At 34.9% G+C, this 22,555-nt stretch overlaps 1 protein-coding gene across 1 annotated transcript in view; it reads left to right on the top strand.

Moving 5' to 3' along the window:
• The window catches only part of FBP1 (fructose-bisphosphatase 1), a 42,012-nt gene extending 21,118 nt beyond the window's left edge, over window positions 1-20,894 (top strand). The window contains exons 2-7 of the mRNA XM_074201232.1: window positions 4,036-4,198; window positions 10,918-11,010; window positions 14,918-15,058; window positions 17,473-17,610; window positions 18,731-18,850; window positions 20,443-20,894. Coding sequence (XP_074057333.1) covers window positions 4,036-4,198; window positions 10,918-11,010; window positions 14,918-15,058; window positions 17,473-17,610; window positions 18,731-18,850; window positions 20,443-20,634 — 847 coding nt within the window. The 3' untranslated portion in view covers window positions 20,635-20,894. The remainder of the gene's footprint in view (window positions 1-4,035; window positions 4,199-10,917; window positions 11,011-14,917; window positions 15,059-17,472; window positions 17,611-18,730; window positions 18,851-20,442) is intronic.
• Window positions 20,895-22,555: the final 1,661 nt, after the last annotated feature.

The raw sequence follows: 22,555 nt of genomic DNA, 5'->3' as shown, positions 1-22,555 counted from the left end.
CACCAAGTGATATAGCATCCAAATTCCTAGGGGAAAAGCTGAGTGAACTGCAAGAAAACATAGACAGCAAAACTTTAATAATGGGGAACCTCAACTTCCTTCTCTCAGAACTAGATAAATCTAATCACAAAACAAACAAGAAGGAAGTTAAGAAGGTGAATGAAATCTTAGAAAACTTAGATATGATAGACCTTTGGAGAAAACTTAATGGGGATAGAAAAGAATATACCTTTTTCTGAACAGTACAGGGCTCCTGTACTAAAACTGATCATGTACTAGGGCATAAAAACCTTATAATCAAATGCAGAAAGGCAAAAGTAATAAATACATCTCAAATCATGGTGCAATAAAAATTACATGTAATAAAAGGTCACAAAAAGATGAACCAAAAACTAACCTAAATAATTTAATTTTAAATAGAGTGGATCAAACAGCAAATCATCAAAATAACAATAATTATATCCTTGAAAATGATAATAATGAGACATTATACTAGAATTTATGGGATACAACCAAGACAATTTCGAGGGGAAATTTTATATCTTTAAATACTAATATGAATACAATAGAAAAATAGGAGATCAGTGAATTGAGTATGCAACTAAAATAGCTAGAAAAAGAATGAATTAAAGATTTCCAATTAAATAACAAATTAGAAATTCTGAAAGTAAGAAAACCATTGATTTGATGAATAAAACTGAGTTGGTAGGGGCAGCTAGGTGGCACAGTGGATAGAGCACTGGCCCTGGAGTCAGGAGTACCTGAGTTCAAATCCGGCCTCAGACACTTAATAATTACCTAGCTGTGTGACCTTGGGCAAGTCACTTAACCCCACTGCCTGGCAAAAAACCTAAAAAACAAAAACAAAACTTAGTTGTTATAACAAAATTACCAGTATCAAAAATGAAAAGGGTTAACTAATAACCAATACTGAGGAAATTAAAGAGATAATTCAGAGCAACTTTGCCAAACTGTATGGCAATAAATTTGATAACTTGACTAAAATGGATGAATGTTTACAAAAATACAAACTGCCCAGATTAACAGAACAGGAAATAACATACTTAACCCCATTTCAGAAAAAGAAATTGAAGAAATCTTCAATAAATTCCCTAAGAAAAAAATATACAGGTCCAGATGGATTTACAAGCGAAACCTACCAAACCTTTAAGCAACAATTACTTCCTAGTCTACATAAACTATTTTAAAAAACAGACAAAAAAGGAGTTATGCCAAATGTCTTTTATGACACCAGCATGGTGCTGATACCTAAACCAGGAAGAACCAAACAGACAAAGAAAATTATAGTCCAAACTCCCTAATGAGCATTGATGTAAAAATCTTAAATAAAATTTTAGCAATGAGACTACAGCAAGTTATTATTAGGATAATACATCATGATCAGGTAGGATTTATATCAGCTAGGCAGAGATACATCAATATTAGAAAAATATTCAATATAATTGAACATATCAATAGCTAAACTGACAGAAATCATGTGATTATCTCAATGAATGCTCAAACAGTTTTTTGATAAAATACAAGTTTAGGAATAAATAGAGTTTTTCCTTAAAACAATAAGTTGTATCTATCTAAAACCATTAACAAATATTATATGTAACGGGGATAAACTTGGATTTCCAGTGAGATCAGGGGTGAAAAAAAGATGCCAATTATTACCATTACTATTGAAAGTAGTATTAGAAATGTTAGCTTTAGCAATAAAAGAAGAAAAAGAAATCAAAAGAATCATAATTGACAATGAGGGAGCAAAGCTTTCACTCTTTGCAGATGATATGATTGTATACTTAGAGAACCTGAGATAATCATCTAAAAAACTCCTTGAAACAATTCACAGATTCAGCAAAGTAGCAGTATATAAAATAAACCCACATATATCATAATCATTTCTATATATGAACAACAGAGCCCATGAGCAAGAGATAGAAAGAGAAATTCCATTTAAAGTAACTGTAGACAACAATAAATACTTGGGAATCTACCTCTGAAGACAAACCCAGAAACTGTATGAACACAATTATAAAGCATTTCTCACCCAAATAAAGTTAGATTTAAATAACTGGGAAACTGTCAATTTTTCATGGTTCAATCGAGCTAATATAATAAAAATGACAATTCTACCCAAATTAAATTACTTATTCAGTACTATACCAATCAAACTACCAAATAATTATTTTATTGAGCTAGGAAAAAATAGTAACAAAATTCATCTGGAGCAACAAAAGATCAAGAATAGCAAGGGAACTTATGAAAAAAAAATGTAAAGGAAGGTAGCCTAGCTCTACTAGATCTAAAACTATACTATACAATAGCAGTCATCAAAACTAACTGGCACTGGTTAAAAAATAGAGTAATGACTCAGTGGATTAGGATAGATACAAAAGAAACAGTAGTAAATGACTATAGAAATCTAATATTTGACAAACCCAAAGACATTAGCTTCTGACACAAGAACTCACTATTTCACAAAAATTGTTGGGAAACTGGAAAATAGTATGGCAAAAATTAGGCATAGACCCACATCTCACACCCTATACCAAAAATAAGGTCAAAATGGGTATAGTATTTAGACATTAAGGATGACCCCCATAGATAAATTAATAGATCAATGGAAAGGGGACAAAGTTATGATCAAACAAGAAATAGAATACATTACAAACTGCAAAATGAATGATTTTGACTCTATTAAATTTAAAATGTTTTGCACTAATAAAATCAATGCTTCCAAAATTAGAAGGAAAGTAGAAACTTGAGGAACAATCTTCCCAACTAGGAGTAAAGGTCTCATTTCTAAAATATATAGAGAACTGCATCAGATTTATAAGGTTACAAACCATTTCCCAATTGATAAATGGTCAAAGGATATGAATAAACAGTTTTCAAATGAAGAAATTAAAGCTACATATAATGATATGAAAAACCAGTCCAAATAATTATTAATGAGAGAATTGTAAATTAAAACAACTATGAGGTATCACCTCACACCTATCAGATTGACTAAAATGACAAAAAGGGAAAATGATCACTGTTGGAGAGGTTGTGGGAGGATTGGGACATTAATGCATTGCTAGTGGAGTTGTGAAGTGATCCCACCATTCTCCAGAGGATTATGGAATTATGCCCAAAGAGCAATAAGACATTCATACCTTTTGACCCAGTAATTCCAAATTCTAGTCCTATATCCAGAAGAAATCATAAAAACATGAGATAAAATCCCACATGTTCCAAAATATTCATAGCAGCTCTTTTTGTAGTGGCAAATAATTGGAAATTGAGGGGATGCCCATCAATTGGGGAATGGCTAAATGAGTTATGAATACTATGAATACATGAATACTATGGAATATTATTATATAATTCTATAAGAAACCATAAATGGTTGGACTCTAGAGAATCATGGAATGACTTACAGGATCTGATGTACAAATTAACAACAACATTGTGAGATGATGGTTACAGTTGCTCTCAGCAGTTCAGTGAGCTAGGACAACCCTATTAGACCAGCTATGGGCAATGCTATCCCCATCCAGAGAAAGCAAAACAAAACAAAACCCTTTAAAAATCTGATGAATACTACATTCACTTTTTAAAAAATATCTCATGTATTTCGTTTCTTTAATCCTAACTCCTCATACCAAAAATGACTAATCTGTAAACATGTTTAAGACAAATGTGTATGTACAATAATAACCTGACTTCACCTTTGAGGAGATGGGGGTGGGAAGGGTGGGTGGAAGGAAATTTTGTAACTTAAAAATATTCATAGGCATATGGATGAATGTTGAAAAACCTTCAGAACATGTATTTGGAAAAATAAAATAACACTTTAAAAAATCTTTCTATCTCTGTCAAATAGTTTTCTTTTACCTATGTCTGGAATAGCCTCATTTCTTGCCACTAAATTATCCCTTCATTCAGAACTACTTTTGGGGAAAATCTATCCATGCATTTATAACTCTGCTATATATCTTGACTATCATCCTTCTTTTCAGTTTTGATATTTTTTTCTTCTAGCTATGGAATTGCTGGCTCTACCAATGTCACTGGTGACCAAGTCAAGAAGCTGGATGTTCTCTCCAATGATCTGGTTGTTAACATGCTAAAGTCATCCTTTGCTACATGTGTTCTTGTTTCAGAAGAAGATAAAAATGCCATAATAGTAGAAACAGAAAAAAGGGTGAGTATTTACTTTCACCATGAAGCTGATTTTGAATAATATTCTCTTCAATATTTGAAAAACTTCATGATTTCACTGATTTGGCTTTTCTTGGTTCTCTTCCTACCTTGTTGGCTATTCCTTCTTCATAGGGAAACCATCCTCTGCTGGGTCAGCTTTCATATTCTATTTTCTGAGCATAGTCATAAGGCTCTAATCTGTGCTGCTCTGGGTCTCATTATCTCCCATGAATTCATAGGTAACATCTTTTAATCAATAGATTAATCAATATATTAATCAGACAACACACTTTAATTAAGCACTTGTTATATACCCAACATTATCCTAGGTTCTGGGAACACATATATAAAAACATAACCATTATTGCTTTTAAGGGTCTTAGATCTTATCAAAGAAAATATGTGTAAATGCATATATAAATACTGTAAGTATACATATATGTATATATACACACATAATATGTTTAAGTCTGTGATTTATATATGTATGTACATATAGCAAGGCTTTCACCCTAAAGCACCTATGATAATTTCATAGATGAGAATGTGAATATGTGGGACAAAGTAATACTCAAGTGCTCTTGAGAAAAAATACATTAAATTTCTATCTTCAGCCTGCTATTTGACTTATGTTATTAATTATTATTAATTATAATAGGCTCAAAGGCAATTAAGGAGGGTATATTCTGAGATTACCTCATAATATGGAAACTATCTCATTAATTAGCTCCAAAGTCTCAGTCTGATTACTTTTATATAAAATATATAATAATATATTACTTATATAATATATTAATATTTCTATAAATACATATTTATATAATTATGTAACAGATATTGTATACACAAACATGCACACACTCATAAAATTGTAACCACATTCAATATAACTGGGGTTTAGGATGACTCTATTTTTGTAATGAGTAATACCCCATTTATGTATCCATTTGTGTGTGGGTAGATAGGGCAATTCCTACTACAAAGTCATTTTCTTGTTAATTCTCATCCTGGACTTTAAGGTAATCTAAAGGAAGTATATTAACTAAAATTGCAACAGTTCTCATTAATTAGTTAACTCTGAGTCGCCATTCTAATAAAATAATTTATTTAATAAAAACTAGAAAAACTGCTTTCAATAAATGTTTTACTCCTTTTTTCCTGTACTTTTCAGACAATATCCTAGGTGTAAACAAAGTTTTTGTCTATATCATTTGTCGACAGTGGAACAAATAAAACACAAATAATTATTTACAATGCATTAACTGTGATAAAGGTCACAGCCAAATTCCACTTTAACTATCACTATAATGAAATTCTCTTGAATTCTAAAAACTGTCTCAGTATTTAGAGTTCTTTGGATACCAATTCAAATCTCTTTTTGAGAATGCTCTTTGTGTTTCCTTGCAAGATAAAGGTTAAATACTGTTCTTTCAGGAATCAAGATCTCTTAGAATTTTATTTTTAACCTTCAGTCATAATAATTCAGTCATTATTTTTAATCTTCATTTTCAGTCAATTTCAGTTTAGATCTCAGTCTCCTCCTTGATTCCTTATAGAATGACCCAAAATTCCATTACACTATAAAGATACAGTAACAGTACCTACAGTTTCTGTGGAAGATCTGTGGAAACTTGGATTATACTAAGTTCTTTCAGGTAAATTCTCTGAGGAATTCTCTTCAGAATTTCACCTCAAATTAATGTCTTCTATATAGAATTAGTGTTAAACTTAGTTTTCTCATATTTCTCCAGATTATCTTAAGGATACCTGTTAATTCTTAGAGTCTCTCTCTCTCTCTCTCTCTCTCTCTCTCTCTCTCCCCATTCTTCCCCCTCTTCCTTTACCTCTCCCTGAATTACTCCCTCATCCTACTTCTCCCCCTTATTTCTTCTTCTCTTCTTTCCCTTCCTCTCACCCTCCTTCCTATTCTCTGCCACCCCATCCCTCTTCTCCATCCCCCTCTCCTTCTTTCTCTATACTGATTCCAGGGCTGGTGCTCTATCCACTGTACCATATAGCTGTCCCAAGTCAGGAGGACCTGAATCCAAATTTGACCTCAGACATTTGACACTTAGTAGCTGTGTGACCTTGGGCAAGACACTTAACCCTGATTGCCTCACACCCAGGATCATCTCCAGTTGTCCTGATTCACATCTGGCCACTGGACCTAGATGACTTCATAGGAAAAAGTGAGACTTATGACTTAGCATAATACCCCTTAATTCAAATCCAATTCACTTGCTTGTCAAGGCATCACCTCTCTGTTGTCATTGTCTTCTTGAGAACAAAAGACAAACATCATCATTATCATCATCCTGACAATCAGTTCTCTTTGTCTCCTCTGTAAAGATATTTTAGTGTTCTATTAACATTATTTTTCACAGAACCTTTTGATACTTAACTATCTAAAACTCCTCTAGAAAAAAGTTTTGCTTAACCTTGTTTGCCTCAATTTCCTCATCTGTAAAAATCACCCAAAGAAGGAAATGGGAAACCACTCTACTAGCTGCCAAAAAAAAACCCAAATGGGATCAAAAAGAGTGAACTGAAACAAGTGAAGAACTACAATGTTCCTTTAAGGTCTAAAAATCAATGATTTTTATAATTATATATTCCATGAGCACATGGGTAAGTCTGATAAGATGTTCATTTTCCCTGAGGAACAAACAAACATTTGTTAAATTGAATTTTAAAAAAGGACTTAAATTCCATAATTCACATATTAGTGGCAGGGCTAGACATTGATCCCTTGATCCATTAAGCTGTCTCTATGTACTCTATTGCTTCTATTTTTTGTCCTTAATGTTTTTTGATTTTGAACTGTGCTTAGAAAAAGATTTCTTAACAGCCTGTTGAAGAAGTCTTTCAGCTCTTCCTTCCTGAGTTCACTCCTTTCCTAATCTTAAATAGTTATGTGATAGCATGAAGTATTGGTCAATACCATTTCATGACATGACCACACAACTAAGTACTATTTCCAGTGCTTCATCAGATTAAACCAGTTTTCATCTTATTTATTTGCCTATGAAGATTTTTTTTAGTGAATGTTGGAACCATGAACAGTCCCCCCCTAGCCTGAAGATATATGCCTGTTGAGATATTTCTATGAAATCATCCTTCCATTATAGGTTAACTCTCCTGGGTTAGCTGTACCTGCAACATAAGAACATTAATTTAAAGATGAAAGATACATTAGAGATCACTGAGTCCAATTCCTTCATTTTATAGAAGAAGAGATAGAGAGGTTAAGATCAAAAACTAAAATGTTTCATTTACTCAGGAGTCATTTAGCCATAGAAGCTTGATTTACAGAAATCAAGTTCATTAGAAGCTGATTTATAAACCAGAATGAATGCCAATTTAAATGATTAATTCTTAATAGTGAACTAATTATTAGGCCTTGAACTGGAATGGATTACTTTTATAGGTATTTATAAAAACATTATTCCTTCTCATGAATAAGCCTGCCCTGGAGAAGAAATTAGAGATTAGGTTACTTAATAAGAATAGCCTTATGACTCTGGGCAAGTCAGAACCACCCCTGGTGTTTGTTTCCTCATCTGTAAATTGAAGGGTTTAGACAGAATGCTTCTTCTTAGCCTATATTGTGACATGGATCCCTTTGGCAGTCTGATAAAGTCTGTGGACCCCTCCTTAGAATAATATTTTCAAATACGTAAAATACATAGGCTTGCAAAGGAAGGCAATTTTACTGCATGTCCCCTTTTTGTTTGTTTGTTTTTAGGTTTTGGCAAGGCAAGGTGGTTAAATGGCTTGCTCAAGGACAGCTAGGTAATTATTAAGTGTCTGAGGCCGCATTTGAACTCAGGTACTCCTGACTCCAGGTCTGGTGCTCTATCCACTGTGCCACCTAGCTGCCCTTCCCCAAATTCTTAATGTAGTTTTAAGCTTAGATAGGACAGAACCAACATAGACAACAAGAGGAGACTGGAGGATTGTAAAGCATTCATCTGTTCTTCATGAATTGAGGTGGTGTTGTGGATAGAGCACCGGCCTTGGAGTCAGGAGGACAAGAGTTTGAATCTTACCTCAGGCGCTTGACACATATGTAGCTAGGTGACCTTGAAACCCTGACTGCCTCACATTCAGTTCATGTGCTTGTTATGGCATCACCTCCCTGATGTCATAATCTTCTTCAAGAAGGAAGAACTTTTCCAGATGAACTACACCACAGGGAAGTAAAAGAACTGGCAACTGTAATTGCTAAGTAGTACTGTTTGAAGGATCATGATGAATGAGGATTATTACATGATTGACTTGAATTTTGTTGTACAGCCATGTCCAACTCCTTGTGATCCCTTTTGGAGTTTTCCTGGCAAAAATACTGGAGTGGTTTGCCATTTCCTTCTCCAGCTCATTTTACAGATAAGGAAAGTGAGACAAATAGTTTACAAGTATCTAAGGTTGGATTTGAACTCAGGTCTTTCTGACTCCAGGCCCAGCATTTTATTCACTGTGCCACCTAGCTGCCCCAAAGACAAATATTATCCCAAGTTTTTAAAAAGGGAAATGAATGTAGGTAGAAAGCAAAAGTCAGTATACTGAACTTAAGTTCTAGACAAAATTCTAGAAGGGATGGTTAGTGAACATCTGAAAAAGGAAGCAAGTGATAATGAGCTAATATGGTTTTATAAAGAACAAATCAGATGATGGGGTGAACTTCATTTCCATTCATAGCTCGTAGCTCAAAGGAAAGTTGTAGTTGCTATCTAAATAGATCTGAAAAGATCACTGAACAGAGCCTCCCATCTTTTTCTTGTGGATACAAGAAGTCCATGTTAGATGACAGGAGAAGTTACATGGACTTAGAAATAGTTGAGTGTCTAGGCTGAGATTGTCCTGAGTAGTCTGATATGGAAGGAGATTTCCACTGGAGTGTCCCAGGGATCTGTGACTGGATTTATGCTGATTAACATTTTTTATTAATGACTAGGGAAAAGGTACAGATGGAAGGATCATCAAGTGCATGTCACATATTTGTACATGGTATATAGTTATTACGATTGCTCTAATAGTTATTACCATTAGATAGGTCCATTGGATGATAGGTCCATGATCCAAAAATATCTCATCAGGAAAGAATATTTGGAAAATCTAATAAGATATCATTTAATAAGAATCAAATATAAAGTCATAATTGGGTTCAAAAAATTTACTTTGGTATTTTTGCAAATAACTTACAATTTTGTAAATTTTTTTTTTTTTTTTAGTTTTTGCAATGCAATGGGGTTAAGTGGCTTGCCCAAGGCCACACAGCTAGGTAATTATTAAGTGTCTGAGGCCACATTTGAACTCAGGTACTCCTGACTCCAGGACTGGTTCTCTATCCACTGCGCCACCTAGCTGCCCCTGTAAATAATTTTTTATTAGGTGATTATGGAAGAAGGAAAGAACGTATATATCCTAAAATATTTATAGCAGCTTTCTTTGTGGTGGAGAAGAACTGGAAATAGAGGAGATGCCCATGAATTGTGATATGACTAAACAAGTTATGGTATATGATTGTGATGGAATTCTTCTGTCTTGTAAGAAATGTTAATTGATTTTAGAAAAACATGGAAAGACACATAAATAATAAAAAGTGAAGTGAATAGAACAAAGAGAATGTTATATGTGGTAATAGCAATATTGTTCAAAGAATAATTGTAAACAACCAAGTTATTCTGAGTACTATAAATACTCAAATCAACTATAAAAGGTCTATTATGAAAGGTGCTATATACTTACAAAGAACTGATAAATAGAAGTATGCATAGTATGATTTTATATACATATTTATAAGTCTTTGCCAATGACCTTCTATAGTACAGATTGGGGAGGGAAACAGTTCAGAACTTAAAATGTAACAGAAAAAAATAAATTAAATTAAAAAAAGAATCTGTAGACTAGACGGTTTAAATATAGTTATACTCCCAGTTCAGCCCAGAATGCTTCAGAGTGCAACCTGGACCACATTAAAAATGTGCTTGGGAAATAACTAGTATGTGACAAAGGTCAAATTTGAACTCAGATCTTCCAAACTCCAAGGCCAAATATCTACCCATTGCTCCACCTGCTTGGGAAATTTCTTTAAAAATTAAAAATACAATTAAAACATAAACTGCATTGCATTTTAAAACTGCCATTATGCAGCCTCAGGTATCCTTAAGTATATATTAGTAGTGGATGTTTGAGTTTGACACTTGCTATGGATTATAGAACTTTAGAGCTACAAAGATCACCTAGTCTTATTTCTCATTTTTTGGTTGAGAAAACTGATGTCCTGGAAGGTGACTTATTCATAACATACTTGTAGAAATGAGGAAACACAGGATTTAAACTCAGGTTAAAGAATCACAACATTCGAATCAGAAGGGGACCTTGGATCTTATGTAGTTTTACCCCCCTTATTTGACAATTAAGAAAACTGAGGACCAACTGGGGACAGAAGAGGTGAAATGACAGCCCCAGGTCACAGTAAATAGTAGCAACTGGCAGAGCTATAATTTGGATAATCTTTCCCTGATTCCAAATTCAATGTGGAGATCATTATACCCCTTGCCTTTAGAGAAAATGCTATCCATTATGTGTGAATTTTTGTTATCTTTAATGGCACTTCCTTACTTTGTTCTCATCTAGGATACTATTTGGATCACCTGACTGCTTACTATAACAGTTATACAAGACAGAACTGTATTATTTTTTTCTTTTTATTTTCAGGGTAAATATGTGGTCTGTTTTGATCCTCTGGATGGTTCTTCTAATATTGACTGCCTTGCATCTATTGGAACTATTTTTGGCATCTACAGAAAGGTAAAATGTGATGCTTCATTTTTATTTCAGATAAGAAGATTCAAGTCTAGGGAACCACATGATTCCATTAGTGAGCTTCACTAAATATTTCCTTATTCACTGTTGTAGCAGCAAAATTAAACTTGTGTGTTTGTGTGTGTGTGTGTGTGTGTGTGTGTGTGTGTGTGTGTGTATTGTGGAGGACATGATTTTAAAGAGTTCTGAAATTATTGCCAGAATATTACTCAGACCTTCGATTGAACGCATGAAGTTGACCAGGCAAAATACACTAGTGGGAAGAGAATCTAAAGTATTTTATTCTTGTAATTGAAACTCTCATAAAGCTTTATCACTATCATTAGAGATCATATATCTCTTTATACCTAGAGTATAAGTTAATTCATTTCAATTGACATTTGTCCTCTAGTAGGTATGCTGTGCCTTGGGAATACAGATATAGTATAGACTTAGTGCTTTAAATTAAAATGTGATGAGGGAAAAGATGTACAGAAGAATAACTGTGATACAAGTATCATAAGTGCAAAGAAAAAGTCTAGTAAAATTCTATGCATGTATTTAATGAGATGAATAACTATTGCTTTCTTGGGTTGAAAGGGGTATTTGGTGAAGTCAGGGAATACTTCAAGTCTCAACTCAAATGCCAATTCTTCCATGAGAGAAGGGAGGAATTTTAAGAGACAGATAATGGGGATGGGTGAAGTAGAGTATATTATAAGTTTGAGATGGAAGTATAATGGGATAGCCAAGTTCTTCCTAACAAATATTCCCTCTCAAATATAGAAAAATACACCAGAGTGGGTGCAACTTTGGAAATCTATGAAACAAACATCATAGTGAATAATTTTTCCAGACCAGGTCAAATTTTCCAGACCAGATCTATGGGTACTGAGGACAGCCACACAGAATGTTCCTGTGTTTGTGAAGTGAAACTGTGAACCAGGGAAAGAAGAAGTCTTAGATCCAACTCAGAACTGTCTATCCTTGGGTGTGTACAGGAATAGGGGTTGGGAATAGGCAGCTATATTGCCCACTATCCGCTGCTAGGTCACAGATCTAGTGTGACCTGAGAAGGGAACCTGCCCATAGGAGTGGCAGTCCAGGGCAAGGCTGTGTAACTGAACAAGGAGAGCATTCAGAAGCCAAATGTCAGCTATGTGACTCTGACTTCTGAGGTGCAATGAGGACCTCTGATCCAACCCTAGCCTAGCCTGAAACCTGTAGCAGAAAACCAGATCAGGAAGTTCAGTCAGAACCAAGGGGAGCCTTCACTTCTGTCTGTCTGTCTGTCTGTCTCTCTCTCTCTCTGGCAGGACAATGGGGTTAAGTGACTCGTCCAAGGTTACAAGCCAGGTAATTATTAAGTGTCTGTGGATGGATTTGAATTCAGGTCTTCCTGACTCCAGGGCCAGTGCTCTATCTACTGTACCACTTAGTTACCCCCACTTCTGTCACTCTGAACTTGCAATGCTTTCTAGTAGTCTGATAGTGGCTGAGTCCAACAGTAATATACTGGAGTTCCTACCAGGACCATGCCCCAAATTGTGTTGTTTGGAAATAAACCCAAGTCAGAAACTTGCAGAAACCTGCAATGCCAAGGCAGTGCTCAGATTGTACCCTAGATCAGATGACTTTGGGGGGCAATGAACATTTGCAGGTCTCTGGTATGTGATGGTCTCCTGTTCAAAAAATGTGATTCCTTATTTCCTATACAAGTTGAAAAACAAGCCTGACAATTCATACCTTCCACAATCTGGTCTTGACCTACCTTTCCAGTTTTATTTCATACTACTTTCCTTCACAGTTCTCACCTTCCGTGTTCCAGCTTAAATGGACTACTTTTGCTGCTGATGCTGCTGCTACTACTGATATGACGCACTCTTCCACCTCTTTGCATTTGTATAGGAAGTGTGCTCTTTACTAGAATGTACTACCTCTGTCTTCCTTGTTAAAATCTTTTCCTTCAGGATTACTCCTCCATAAAGTCTTCACTGGTTTATCCAGGTGTAAGTAACATCTCGCTCAAATTTTCTTTGAATTTCTTTCCCATTACAATCTGCCTTGTATAGGTTTTTCTTTAAATTCTTATGCATGCTATGCTCTAGTTCTAATATAAGCTCTTTTAGGGCAAAGATTATGAAATTTTTCAATTCTGTATCTCCAATATCTTGAATAGTATATAAAACATAGAATAGGTGCTCAAATATTTATTAAATTGAATCATATTTCAAAGATCTTGGTAAAGAACAAATCTAGTGTATAGCGAAGACTAAAGAAATATACCTCAGTGCATGGGATCTCTTCTATAAGAGCCTCTCTAGGGTCTCATGGACCAAAATGATGGTCTGAAGGGGAGATCAGGATCAGGTTCTCTCTGTCTCTATCTCTGTCTCACTCTCTTTTTTCTCCTCTTCCTCTTCTTCTTCCCTCTTTTCTTTTCCCCCCTCCATATCAATAACTAACTCCATAGAAATCTTTAAAACAAAGATTAGGTATGGCTCATGTCTTCCCCAAACTGGGTCAACAGGGTCCTTTCTAGAAAAAGGAAATAGTCAATGTATAATGTGTGCTTCAGGTATATGATAGTCATTTTATTTCCCTTATTACAGAAACTATATAAAATGCAAAAGGTTCCAAGACCAAATATAGAAATACATAAAGTATAGTCACCTATCTTTCTATCTGTATCTATTTCTATCTTTATTCCTATCTCTTTGTGGTATTTCAGAATAGATATTTCATATTCCCCCTTGGACTTTAACTGTCTGAACAACTCAATAAGGTCTAAATCTCCTGGTCTGGATTTCTTTGGTCCTTCATCTGCATGGTGATCCTGATGGTGGTCATTTTCTCCTTTGGAAATACTGTTAAGGAAATCTACTGGTCAGCCAGTATTTGAACTCTTGAACTCATAACCTCAAGGCCATAAACATCCAGTTTTCTGAATCATTAGTTGCTGACCTGTGCACAGGAAAGGAAGGAATCAGAAGAAAGCAGTTAAGGATAGAAGGTTCAACCTCAGAGTTGCTTAATCAAGTATATCTTCCAATGCTAATATGCTTGTGTCATAAGCAAACCTTGTTACTGGAAGGGGTGTTAGAAGGGAGAGAAGAAACCTAGCAGGGGAGGGATTCAAAAGAGAAGAGCAGAGTTGTTTCCATAACTCTTATAGCCTAGTTAAACCCCATCTTTCTAATTCACAATTGACAATCATCTTCAGAAATGCTCTAGTTTTGGGGTACAAACAAGTCATTTCCTATATCATCTCAGTAAGATACATGTACCTTAGCAAAGAATCAGAAATTTACCCAGTCTAGCCAATTAGGAGCTTGTTCCCCTGATTACCCCAGTCATAGAAGCATCAGTATGAGATAACTGACTAATATCCATATCCCTTTTAATAGGGAGAATGGGAAAATAAGGGAAGATAGGGAAAAGTTCGAGTTCATTGACTTCCTGCAGGCCTTTATATACAAAACTCTGTCCCCTGGTAATAAGCTCCACATATTTGATTTCCCCAGCAAACATATTTCTCTTGACCTATGTTAATTTGTTTAAGGAAAGATGAGGTCGAATGGTGGAAGATCTGGATGATAGTAATAAAATTGGAATATTCGGGGAGCTATGGCTACAGAGAGAAAATGTGCTTATATTTTGAAGTGGTAATGGAGAGGCAAGAGAAGATCTAATTAGCAAAATTAGAGCAGGATCTTGTTTGGAAAGAGCGCTCCAGATACAGGAAACTAGGCATCTGGTGGGAAGGCTACTGCACTAATAGAATCAGGAAATTACCTAATGCATGAAGTAAAGCTATTAAAGAGAGCTGTCTCATTACATTAGGACTACAGTATCATCATGCATCCCGTCAATAATGGAGGGCCGAAAAAAAATTTTCCTTTTTTAATTCCAGAATTCAACTGGTGAACCTTCTGAGAAGGATGCTTTGCAACCTGGCAGGAATTTAGTGGCTGCTGGGTATGCCCTCTATGGCAGTGCCACAATGTTGGTGCTGGCCATGGAATGTGGAGTCAACTGTTTTATGCTAGACCCGGTAAGAATTCCTATGGGTGATTAAAAAAAAAAGAGGATTACCAGACTTGAGGGGGTGAAAAGGCTGGTACAAAGAAATAGAAAAAGAGTGATATGCTATTTTTTAAAGTGGAAAATATTATATGAACTATGTTAGTGGGATTCCCATTGTAAAACAGGACATCATCTTTCATCCCAAATCTTCAGATTTTAATGTCATAAGGTTCTGCATCATGTTCTTCAAACTTCTGTCACATTCTGTAGTTCCAGATGGAAGCAGGTGAACTTGAGGTTCTCTCGGTACCTTCTATTTACATCAAGAGTTTTACTGAACAGAAATAAATAAAAATATGCGTGGGAACATCTCCCTCCCTACCTTGTGGAGAAAAATAGGATTTATAGATTAATGCAACTGCTAATTGCCTGTATTTCCAAAAATTTAGAGGTTGAATGAGGTTCCCAAGGTACCATGAAAATTATTCATTGCTATGTTTTATAGGTCATCTCTAGCCTATTAGATGAAGTGTTTTACATCCTATTATTTAGTAAAAAAACCAAATATTTCTAAAAATTTATTTTCTTTTGACATATTTTATAGATTTAAATATATAAATTCAAAACAGATTAACTATTTTTATTTACCTAAATTCCCTCATAGCAATAATGAAATAACAGCAAACATTTTATGTAGCACTGATGTACATTTATTGAGGATCTATAAATAATTGAAAAATTGTGACTTTAATAATTCTGAACTTTAATAATTCTGAATTATATTAATAGAAAAAGTATCATAAACAAAATCACAATTGTGTGCTCACCATATTTTTCATCAAATCACAGAATTTGAGATTTTCTCAGAACAGTAAAGACAGCCTAGACTAAACCCTGTCTGGTTAAGAATGATGGAGTTGATCTCAGTGGTCTCCCTTCCAGCTCCAAATCTGTGATCTTATGATCCTGCCTACAACATATTTAAATGGGCATCCAGCTTTTGAAGACATCAAGTGAAGAGTTTTTCCTTACATTTGTTAGCTCCTCTTTTCATCTTCTTCCTATTGCTCCTGTTTCTGAGTTTTATAGAACTGAATTTAAGTCCCTTCAAAATAAGAGAGTATAACATTTAAAAGTAGGTTGCTACCATCATTTGAGACCCAGTTAGCTGAGAGTTATTTAGAAAAAACAGTAGTGATGAGCAGTTCAGAATAGGTCACTCATGAGCTTATATCACATTTGAGTAATTGCAGATGAAGAAAAAAAATAAATCTATTCTTCTTTCCAGATTGCAAAAGGATATCTAAAGGTGTAAGTTTTCCTATATTTGATTCTTTATTTACCTTACCGAGACCTAACAACCTCTATATATTTTAAAAGATAAATGCAAAGTTAATGTACTTTTTTTACTTCTATTACTCAATTTGATTAAAACCATTATTAAATTGATGACTGTAGCCTGCTTGTTCCTGTTCTGTGAGGGCAGGGACTGTATTATCTAAACTTTGTATTTCCCCTAGCACTTAGTATAGGGCTTAAACCCTTAAGAAGTATTTATTATTATGAAAGTTTTTTTATTAATAAGTAAGCATTTAGTAAAAATTTGTTACTATATTTTTGCCTAGGACCTTGGGCATATAAAATCAAACAGTTCCTGCCCTCATGTAACTTATACTCCACTGAGGGAGTCAATATTTGTGCATATAAATATATAGAAATTAAATACTTTCCTCTTGACTTGATATTTAAACAAGTCACAATAGCAGCAACAATTTGCATTTTCTTAGTGCTTTCATATTTTAAAAAGCTTTCAAAATGATAATCTCTGTCTTTGTATCAAAGACATAAGTACAATACCTGAGCTCAGATGTTATGGTCAGAAGCTGTTTATAGTTTGAGTAACTAAGTAGCTGTTTCTCCGCATGACTTCTTGTCTGCATGTGGCTGTTTTGCATTTCAAAATTTTTATTTTCTAGATTTAGTTTAGTTTGTCATGGACACCTCTTTTTCTATCTTATGTGCTGTATCCCACTGCTTATATGGGGTTGGGTGGCTTGATATAAGTCCTAGACTCTCTAGTGATAACTGCCTGTTTATGTGGGGCAAGAGTTAGGTAAATGCCCGAAACATAGGTGGGGTGGGGGAAGATGCAGTCTTTTATATCTGGCATCAATTGTCTGGGCACAAAAGCTAAAAATTAATTGGGCAGAGCTTCAACTATCCTCTACCAAGAAGGTAGTAAAAAAAATCTGCTGTACAGGAAAAGTTTGACTTAATACTTATCCTACTTATCCTCTTTGAAATACTTAACCCCATAAGTAATACCTGGCCTAGTATATCTGGCATTGTTTCTAGAGTCAAGTCACAGCATTGACTGAGGGGTAACTTCAGGCTATCCACTTATACTTGCATTTTTAAAGATTTTCCAATTCTTTTTTTAAGGCTATTGGGGAATTCATTTTGGTTGATAAGGATGTGAAGATAAAAAAGAAAGGTAATATCTACAGTCTTAATGAAGGCTATGCCCGAGACTTTGATCCTGCCATCACAGAGTATGTGCAAAAGAAGAAATTTCCCCAGGTAAGCATGTACATGCAATTCCACCTCTATGATACACATAAGTTAAATACACTCACTGGTAGAATACATTTCACATTTGACATCTATAAATATACCTATATATATAAACCACATCAACAAAGTCTTTATTATGGGGATGGGGTGGGGGAAGCATCTTTCTAAGTCAGAGATTTTTAATTGGATCATGGATCCCTTAAGCAACAGGATAATGTTTTTAAATGTATAAAATAAAGTACATGGGATTATAAAGGAAATTCTTATATTGAAATACAATTATCAAAAAAATTTTAAATGAGAACAACTTCATATGCTTTTGTTTAAGAACTTCAAATCAATGCAATAAAAGCATATATTTCTCTAGTTCTGTAACCAAAACTATAAATATCTTATTTCTAGATTTGCTTTTTTTAAAAAAAAAGATACATTCACATATGCACAAAAATAAATTGTGTATGAAAATATACATATATGTTTACCTAGGTATGTATAAACACACACATATATGCATATATCTATATATATATATATATGTATAAAACAAATTTATAACAGGTAATGGAAGTGGAATAGCTACCCTGAACCTTCAAAGAACTAACCACATTCATTGGGTGACTTTTATTAATTAACCACATTGTGAAAATGTAATAAGGAGCAGATCTGAAGAACAACACATGTTGTTTTGGCCCTTGAGAGTCCAAAGGATCACTTCCTGGCACTGCCATCAGAATTCTTACCCAGGGGAGAGGTGGGAGGTAGAAGTGAGGGGAAACAGGATAATAAAAGTAGCCACCTCTTGCAAGATTAATGAGTTAATTGGTCATAAAACACTTTCAGTTCAGGAACCTATGAGCTCAGAGAGTATAAGGGGTTATTATTTCTTATGGGTCACTCTATGCAGTTAAAGTCTCCTGGATCATTCATTCTCGATGACATGTATCCTGTTGCTTCACTTAACAATCTCTCCCTCTTCATTTCTCCCCCTCCAGTTCTTTTTATAATGAGTCTGTCTGTGAACATGGTTGGAAGGGGGGTAAAAATCTGTTTTTAAGGTGTTTTTTTTTTTTACTGGTTGCAGGTATATCTGAACTAGTGTGGTTACTAATGATCTTGAAATTGGCAGGATAACACAGCTCCTTATGGCGCAAGATACGTGGGCTCTATGGTGGCAGATGTGCACCGAACACTGGTATATGGAGGAATCTTTTTGTATCCAGCCAACAAAAAGAGCCCTAAAGGAAAGGTAAAACACTCGGGAGTAAGGAGAGGGACTCCATTTGCAACATAGGGCTGTTTAAGCTAGGTATGAGAAAGACTGTTTCCCCAGTCCCCTGCCCCACCCAGGTTGCTAATGGTCTGCTGAGAAGTACTATGGTATATTCTTTGATTTAAAGGGAGTTATATTTAAGAGGCCCCTAAATGGCACAGTAGAAAGAGTGCTGGATCTGGAACCAGGAAGACATGAGTTCAAATTTGGCTTTAGATATTATCTGTGTGACCCTGGGCAAGTCATTTAAACTTGTTTGCCTCAGGTTCCTCATCTGTAAAATGAGCTGGAGAAGGAAACGGCAAACTACTCCACTATCTTTGCCAAGAAAACCCAAAAATGGAGTTGCAAAAAGTCAGATAATGACTGAAACAACTAAATAATATACTTGAACTCAAAAGTTTGGGTGGGGCTAAAGTATAAAATAAGTGACTTCTGGAGATCCTTCCATGTCTATGATCCTGTGATTTTGTCACTGTCTGGCAAGGATGAGGAAATCTTTTTTCTGCCAAGGACTTGGATATTTATAACATTATTCACAGATCACAGATCAACTTAAAAATTGGCCTATGATATTTGGTCAAACATTTAATTAATTCACCCCATAAAAAACTAGATTTATTAAATTTCGAGTCCCACCTCTAGTTGCCTTGGCAAAACCAGATCATACGATTTAGCAGGCCTTATTCAACCCCAGAGTCAGACATCCCTCATCCTTGCTGTACAGAATTCCTAGCATGGAAAACTCCTATCAATATCAAGATAATCAAGTAGTTTATAATTTTTGTTCTTAGAGAACTGCCTTAGGGCAGCTAGTGGATAGAACCCTGGCTCTAGAGTCAGGAGGACCTGATTTCAAATCTCAGCCTCAGACATTTATTTGTCAGAGACAGAATTTGAACCCACGTTTTATAGAGATAGATACCTAATGAGCCTATTAGCTCTTGGGAAACACTTGCAGGGAAAGAATGGCTGTGTTGTGAAACTTGTCTCTTAGATATCATGCAGTCATTGATTAAATGACTTATATTACATGACTCATATTTGGGTTTTTCTCAGATATATGATTTCTTATATAGTCTAAGAAACTTTGTTCTACCCTATTCTATGTGGTATAACAGAAATTGTTTCCCTTTTAGAATACTGTCCACTTTTCTTTGTCCCCATGTTCTTCAGCTTAATCTACATTTTCTCCCATTTTTCCAACATTTTTTCTTAAGTCTGGATAATGAACAAAGCAATATAACAGGCCCTGTTTTTGTAGTATGCTGATTTTATAGGTGTGAATACTCACACTGAAAATTTAAAAATCAGCTCTCTCCTAGTGTGAGCTGGCTCCAGGATTCCCTTGTTTTAAATGCTAAACTGAGAATTTTGTCATATTGCAAAGAATACAAAATTTGAACTCAAGTTCAAATCTTGATTCTGCTAGCTATAACCTAAATGATTTTCTACAAATCATCCTCTTGGAGCTGCAATTTCTTCATAAGTAAAATGAGAATTTGCATCCCTAAATTCCCTTCCACCATTCAAGCCTGTGACCAGATTGTACTTGTCTTATTTTCTAGCTGAGACTCCTGTATGAGTGTAACCCAATGGCCTTTGTCATAGAAAAAGCTGGAGGACTGGCTACCACAGGAAATAAAGCTGTGTTGGACATCATTCCCACTGACATCCATGAGAGAGCACCAGTGATTCTGGGGTCCCCTGATGATGTGAATGAATTCATAGAGATTTACAAGAAGCATGCTGCCAAGTGAAAATCTCATCTTCCCACATGGGCTGAGACACCAAAAAAGAATAGAACCAAAAATCATAGTGCATTCTGTGAACAGATAAACTTCTATGACAGATCAATGCCAAAGCATTTTTTAAATTTCCTACAATACTTCTGATGTACCAAATACTGTATGGTGCTCTGAGCACCCTAAACAAAATGTAGTTTCAATAGGGCCACAAATAGTAAAAATATTCTGAGATATAGGGGAGCAAAAGAGGGAAATAAAATAATTTTTCCTTTAAAAAACGTTTTGTTGATTTGTGTTAAAACTTACACATATATCCTCTTACATCTAATATTTATTTGCATTTGTGATATTTGCCATCACTATATACATTTCAATTCATAAGACTGTGGAGTCTATTTCTATTTCTTCCTAAGAATTATACCTATAATTGTAAGGTAGATGGTGGTATCAGTTCATTATGGCATTTAATTCAGGGATAAAGCTTTCCCATAAATGTGTTGAAGTGGGTCACATAAACAGAGCATAATTTCACTCAATTTTTATTTTTCTTTATGAATTTTTGATTACTAAATTAGAAAAGCATGACATTTACTAATCTTAATGACTATATCTAAAAGTAATACTATAATTAAAGTAAGCTTTAAAGAAAAAATTACAACCTAGATACAATCAAATGTTTTTCTCACAAAGCTGTAATAGTCAACAATCATTACTTAATCCAAGGTAGTGCAGTGGATAGAATGGTGAACCAGGAGTCAGGAAGACTTGAAGTTCAAATGTAGCCTCAGACACTTAGTAGCTGTGTGTCCCTGGGCAGGTCACATAACTGTTTACCTCAGTTCCCTGACCTGTAAAATAAACTGGAGAAGAAAATGGCAAACTTCTCTAGTATCTTTGCCAAGAAAACCCTAAATGAATCAGACATGATTCATTCATGAATCAAACAACTGAACAACAATAAAAACATGAAATTCGCTCTATCTCTTTCTAGAACTAAATTTAGAGTCAGAACATATAAGTTTGAATCCTGTCTCTGTTGAGTACTTAAAAGTAACCTTAGACTAACCACATAACATCTCTGCATTTCCTCATTCATAAAGTAAAGGGACTAGGATTTCTTCCAGCCCTAAATCCTTTGTCCCATGAACAAATGATTGTTAGTGATATGCAAGGTAATATATTGGTGTGTGAGATAATCTACTGGTATGCTTTCCTACTATCTATTTTCTCTCTAATTTTTTAGAGGATATGGCTATACATAAACATACAGACACATATGCACAAACACATATACACACAAATATGGGGATAGGGATTGAATCTGCTATTTTATTAGTATAGAGAACTCTGAGTTTAGGAGACTCCCTCTACTAATGCATATTGACACCTTCTCTACAACTTATAATGATAGAGAGCTTTCTAGAACACAGATTCCATGACTTGTCCAAAGTGGAACTTAAACCCTGGTCTTCTTGACTTCAAAGTCAGCTTTCTACCCAAACTATATGTCTATACATTTATATATACATATACATATACATGCATACATACCTACTCAGTCATGACTCTCTTCCATAATCTCTAAGAATGAGAAGAATTTCAACTCATCCAATGCCATTTTTAAATGAGGAAACTTAGGCTCAAGGAAGTTGTGATTTTAGTAGAATTACATCACTCCCTTAGTGACAGCCAGCTCTGTATTCCCAATCCTCTCTCTAATACTCCATATTACCTCTTAAATGGCAATCAGAACCCAATTCAATTCAATGGGCTATTAGTTAAGTGTCCCTTACATGCAAGATACAGAAAGTCAGAAAATCAAGAAGACTTGTCTTTTTAAGTACAAGTCTGTCCTCAAACACTTTACTAAACTGGGTGATCATGGACAAGTTACTCAATCCTCTTTACCTCAGTTTCCTTATCTATAAAATTA

This window comes from Macrotis lagotis, chromosome X (assembly GCF_037893015.1).
Source record: "Macrotis lagotis isolate mMagLag1 chromosome X, bilby.v1.9.chrom.fasta, whole genome shotgun sequence".
Lineage (NCBI taxonomy): Eukaryota > Metazoa > Chordata > Mammalia > Peramelemorphia > Peramelidae > Macrotis > Macrotis lagotis.
The sequence above is the reverse complement of the archived record's forward strand: the minus strand, read 5'-3'. Positions and strand labels throughout refer to the sequence as shown.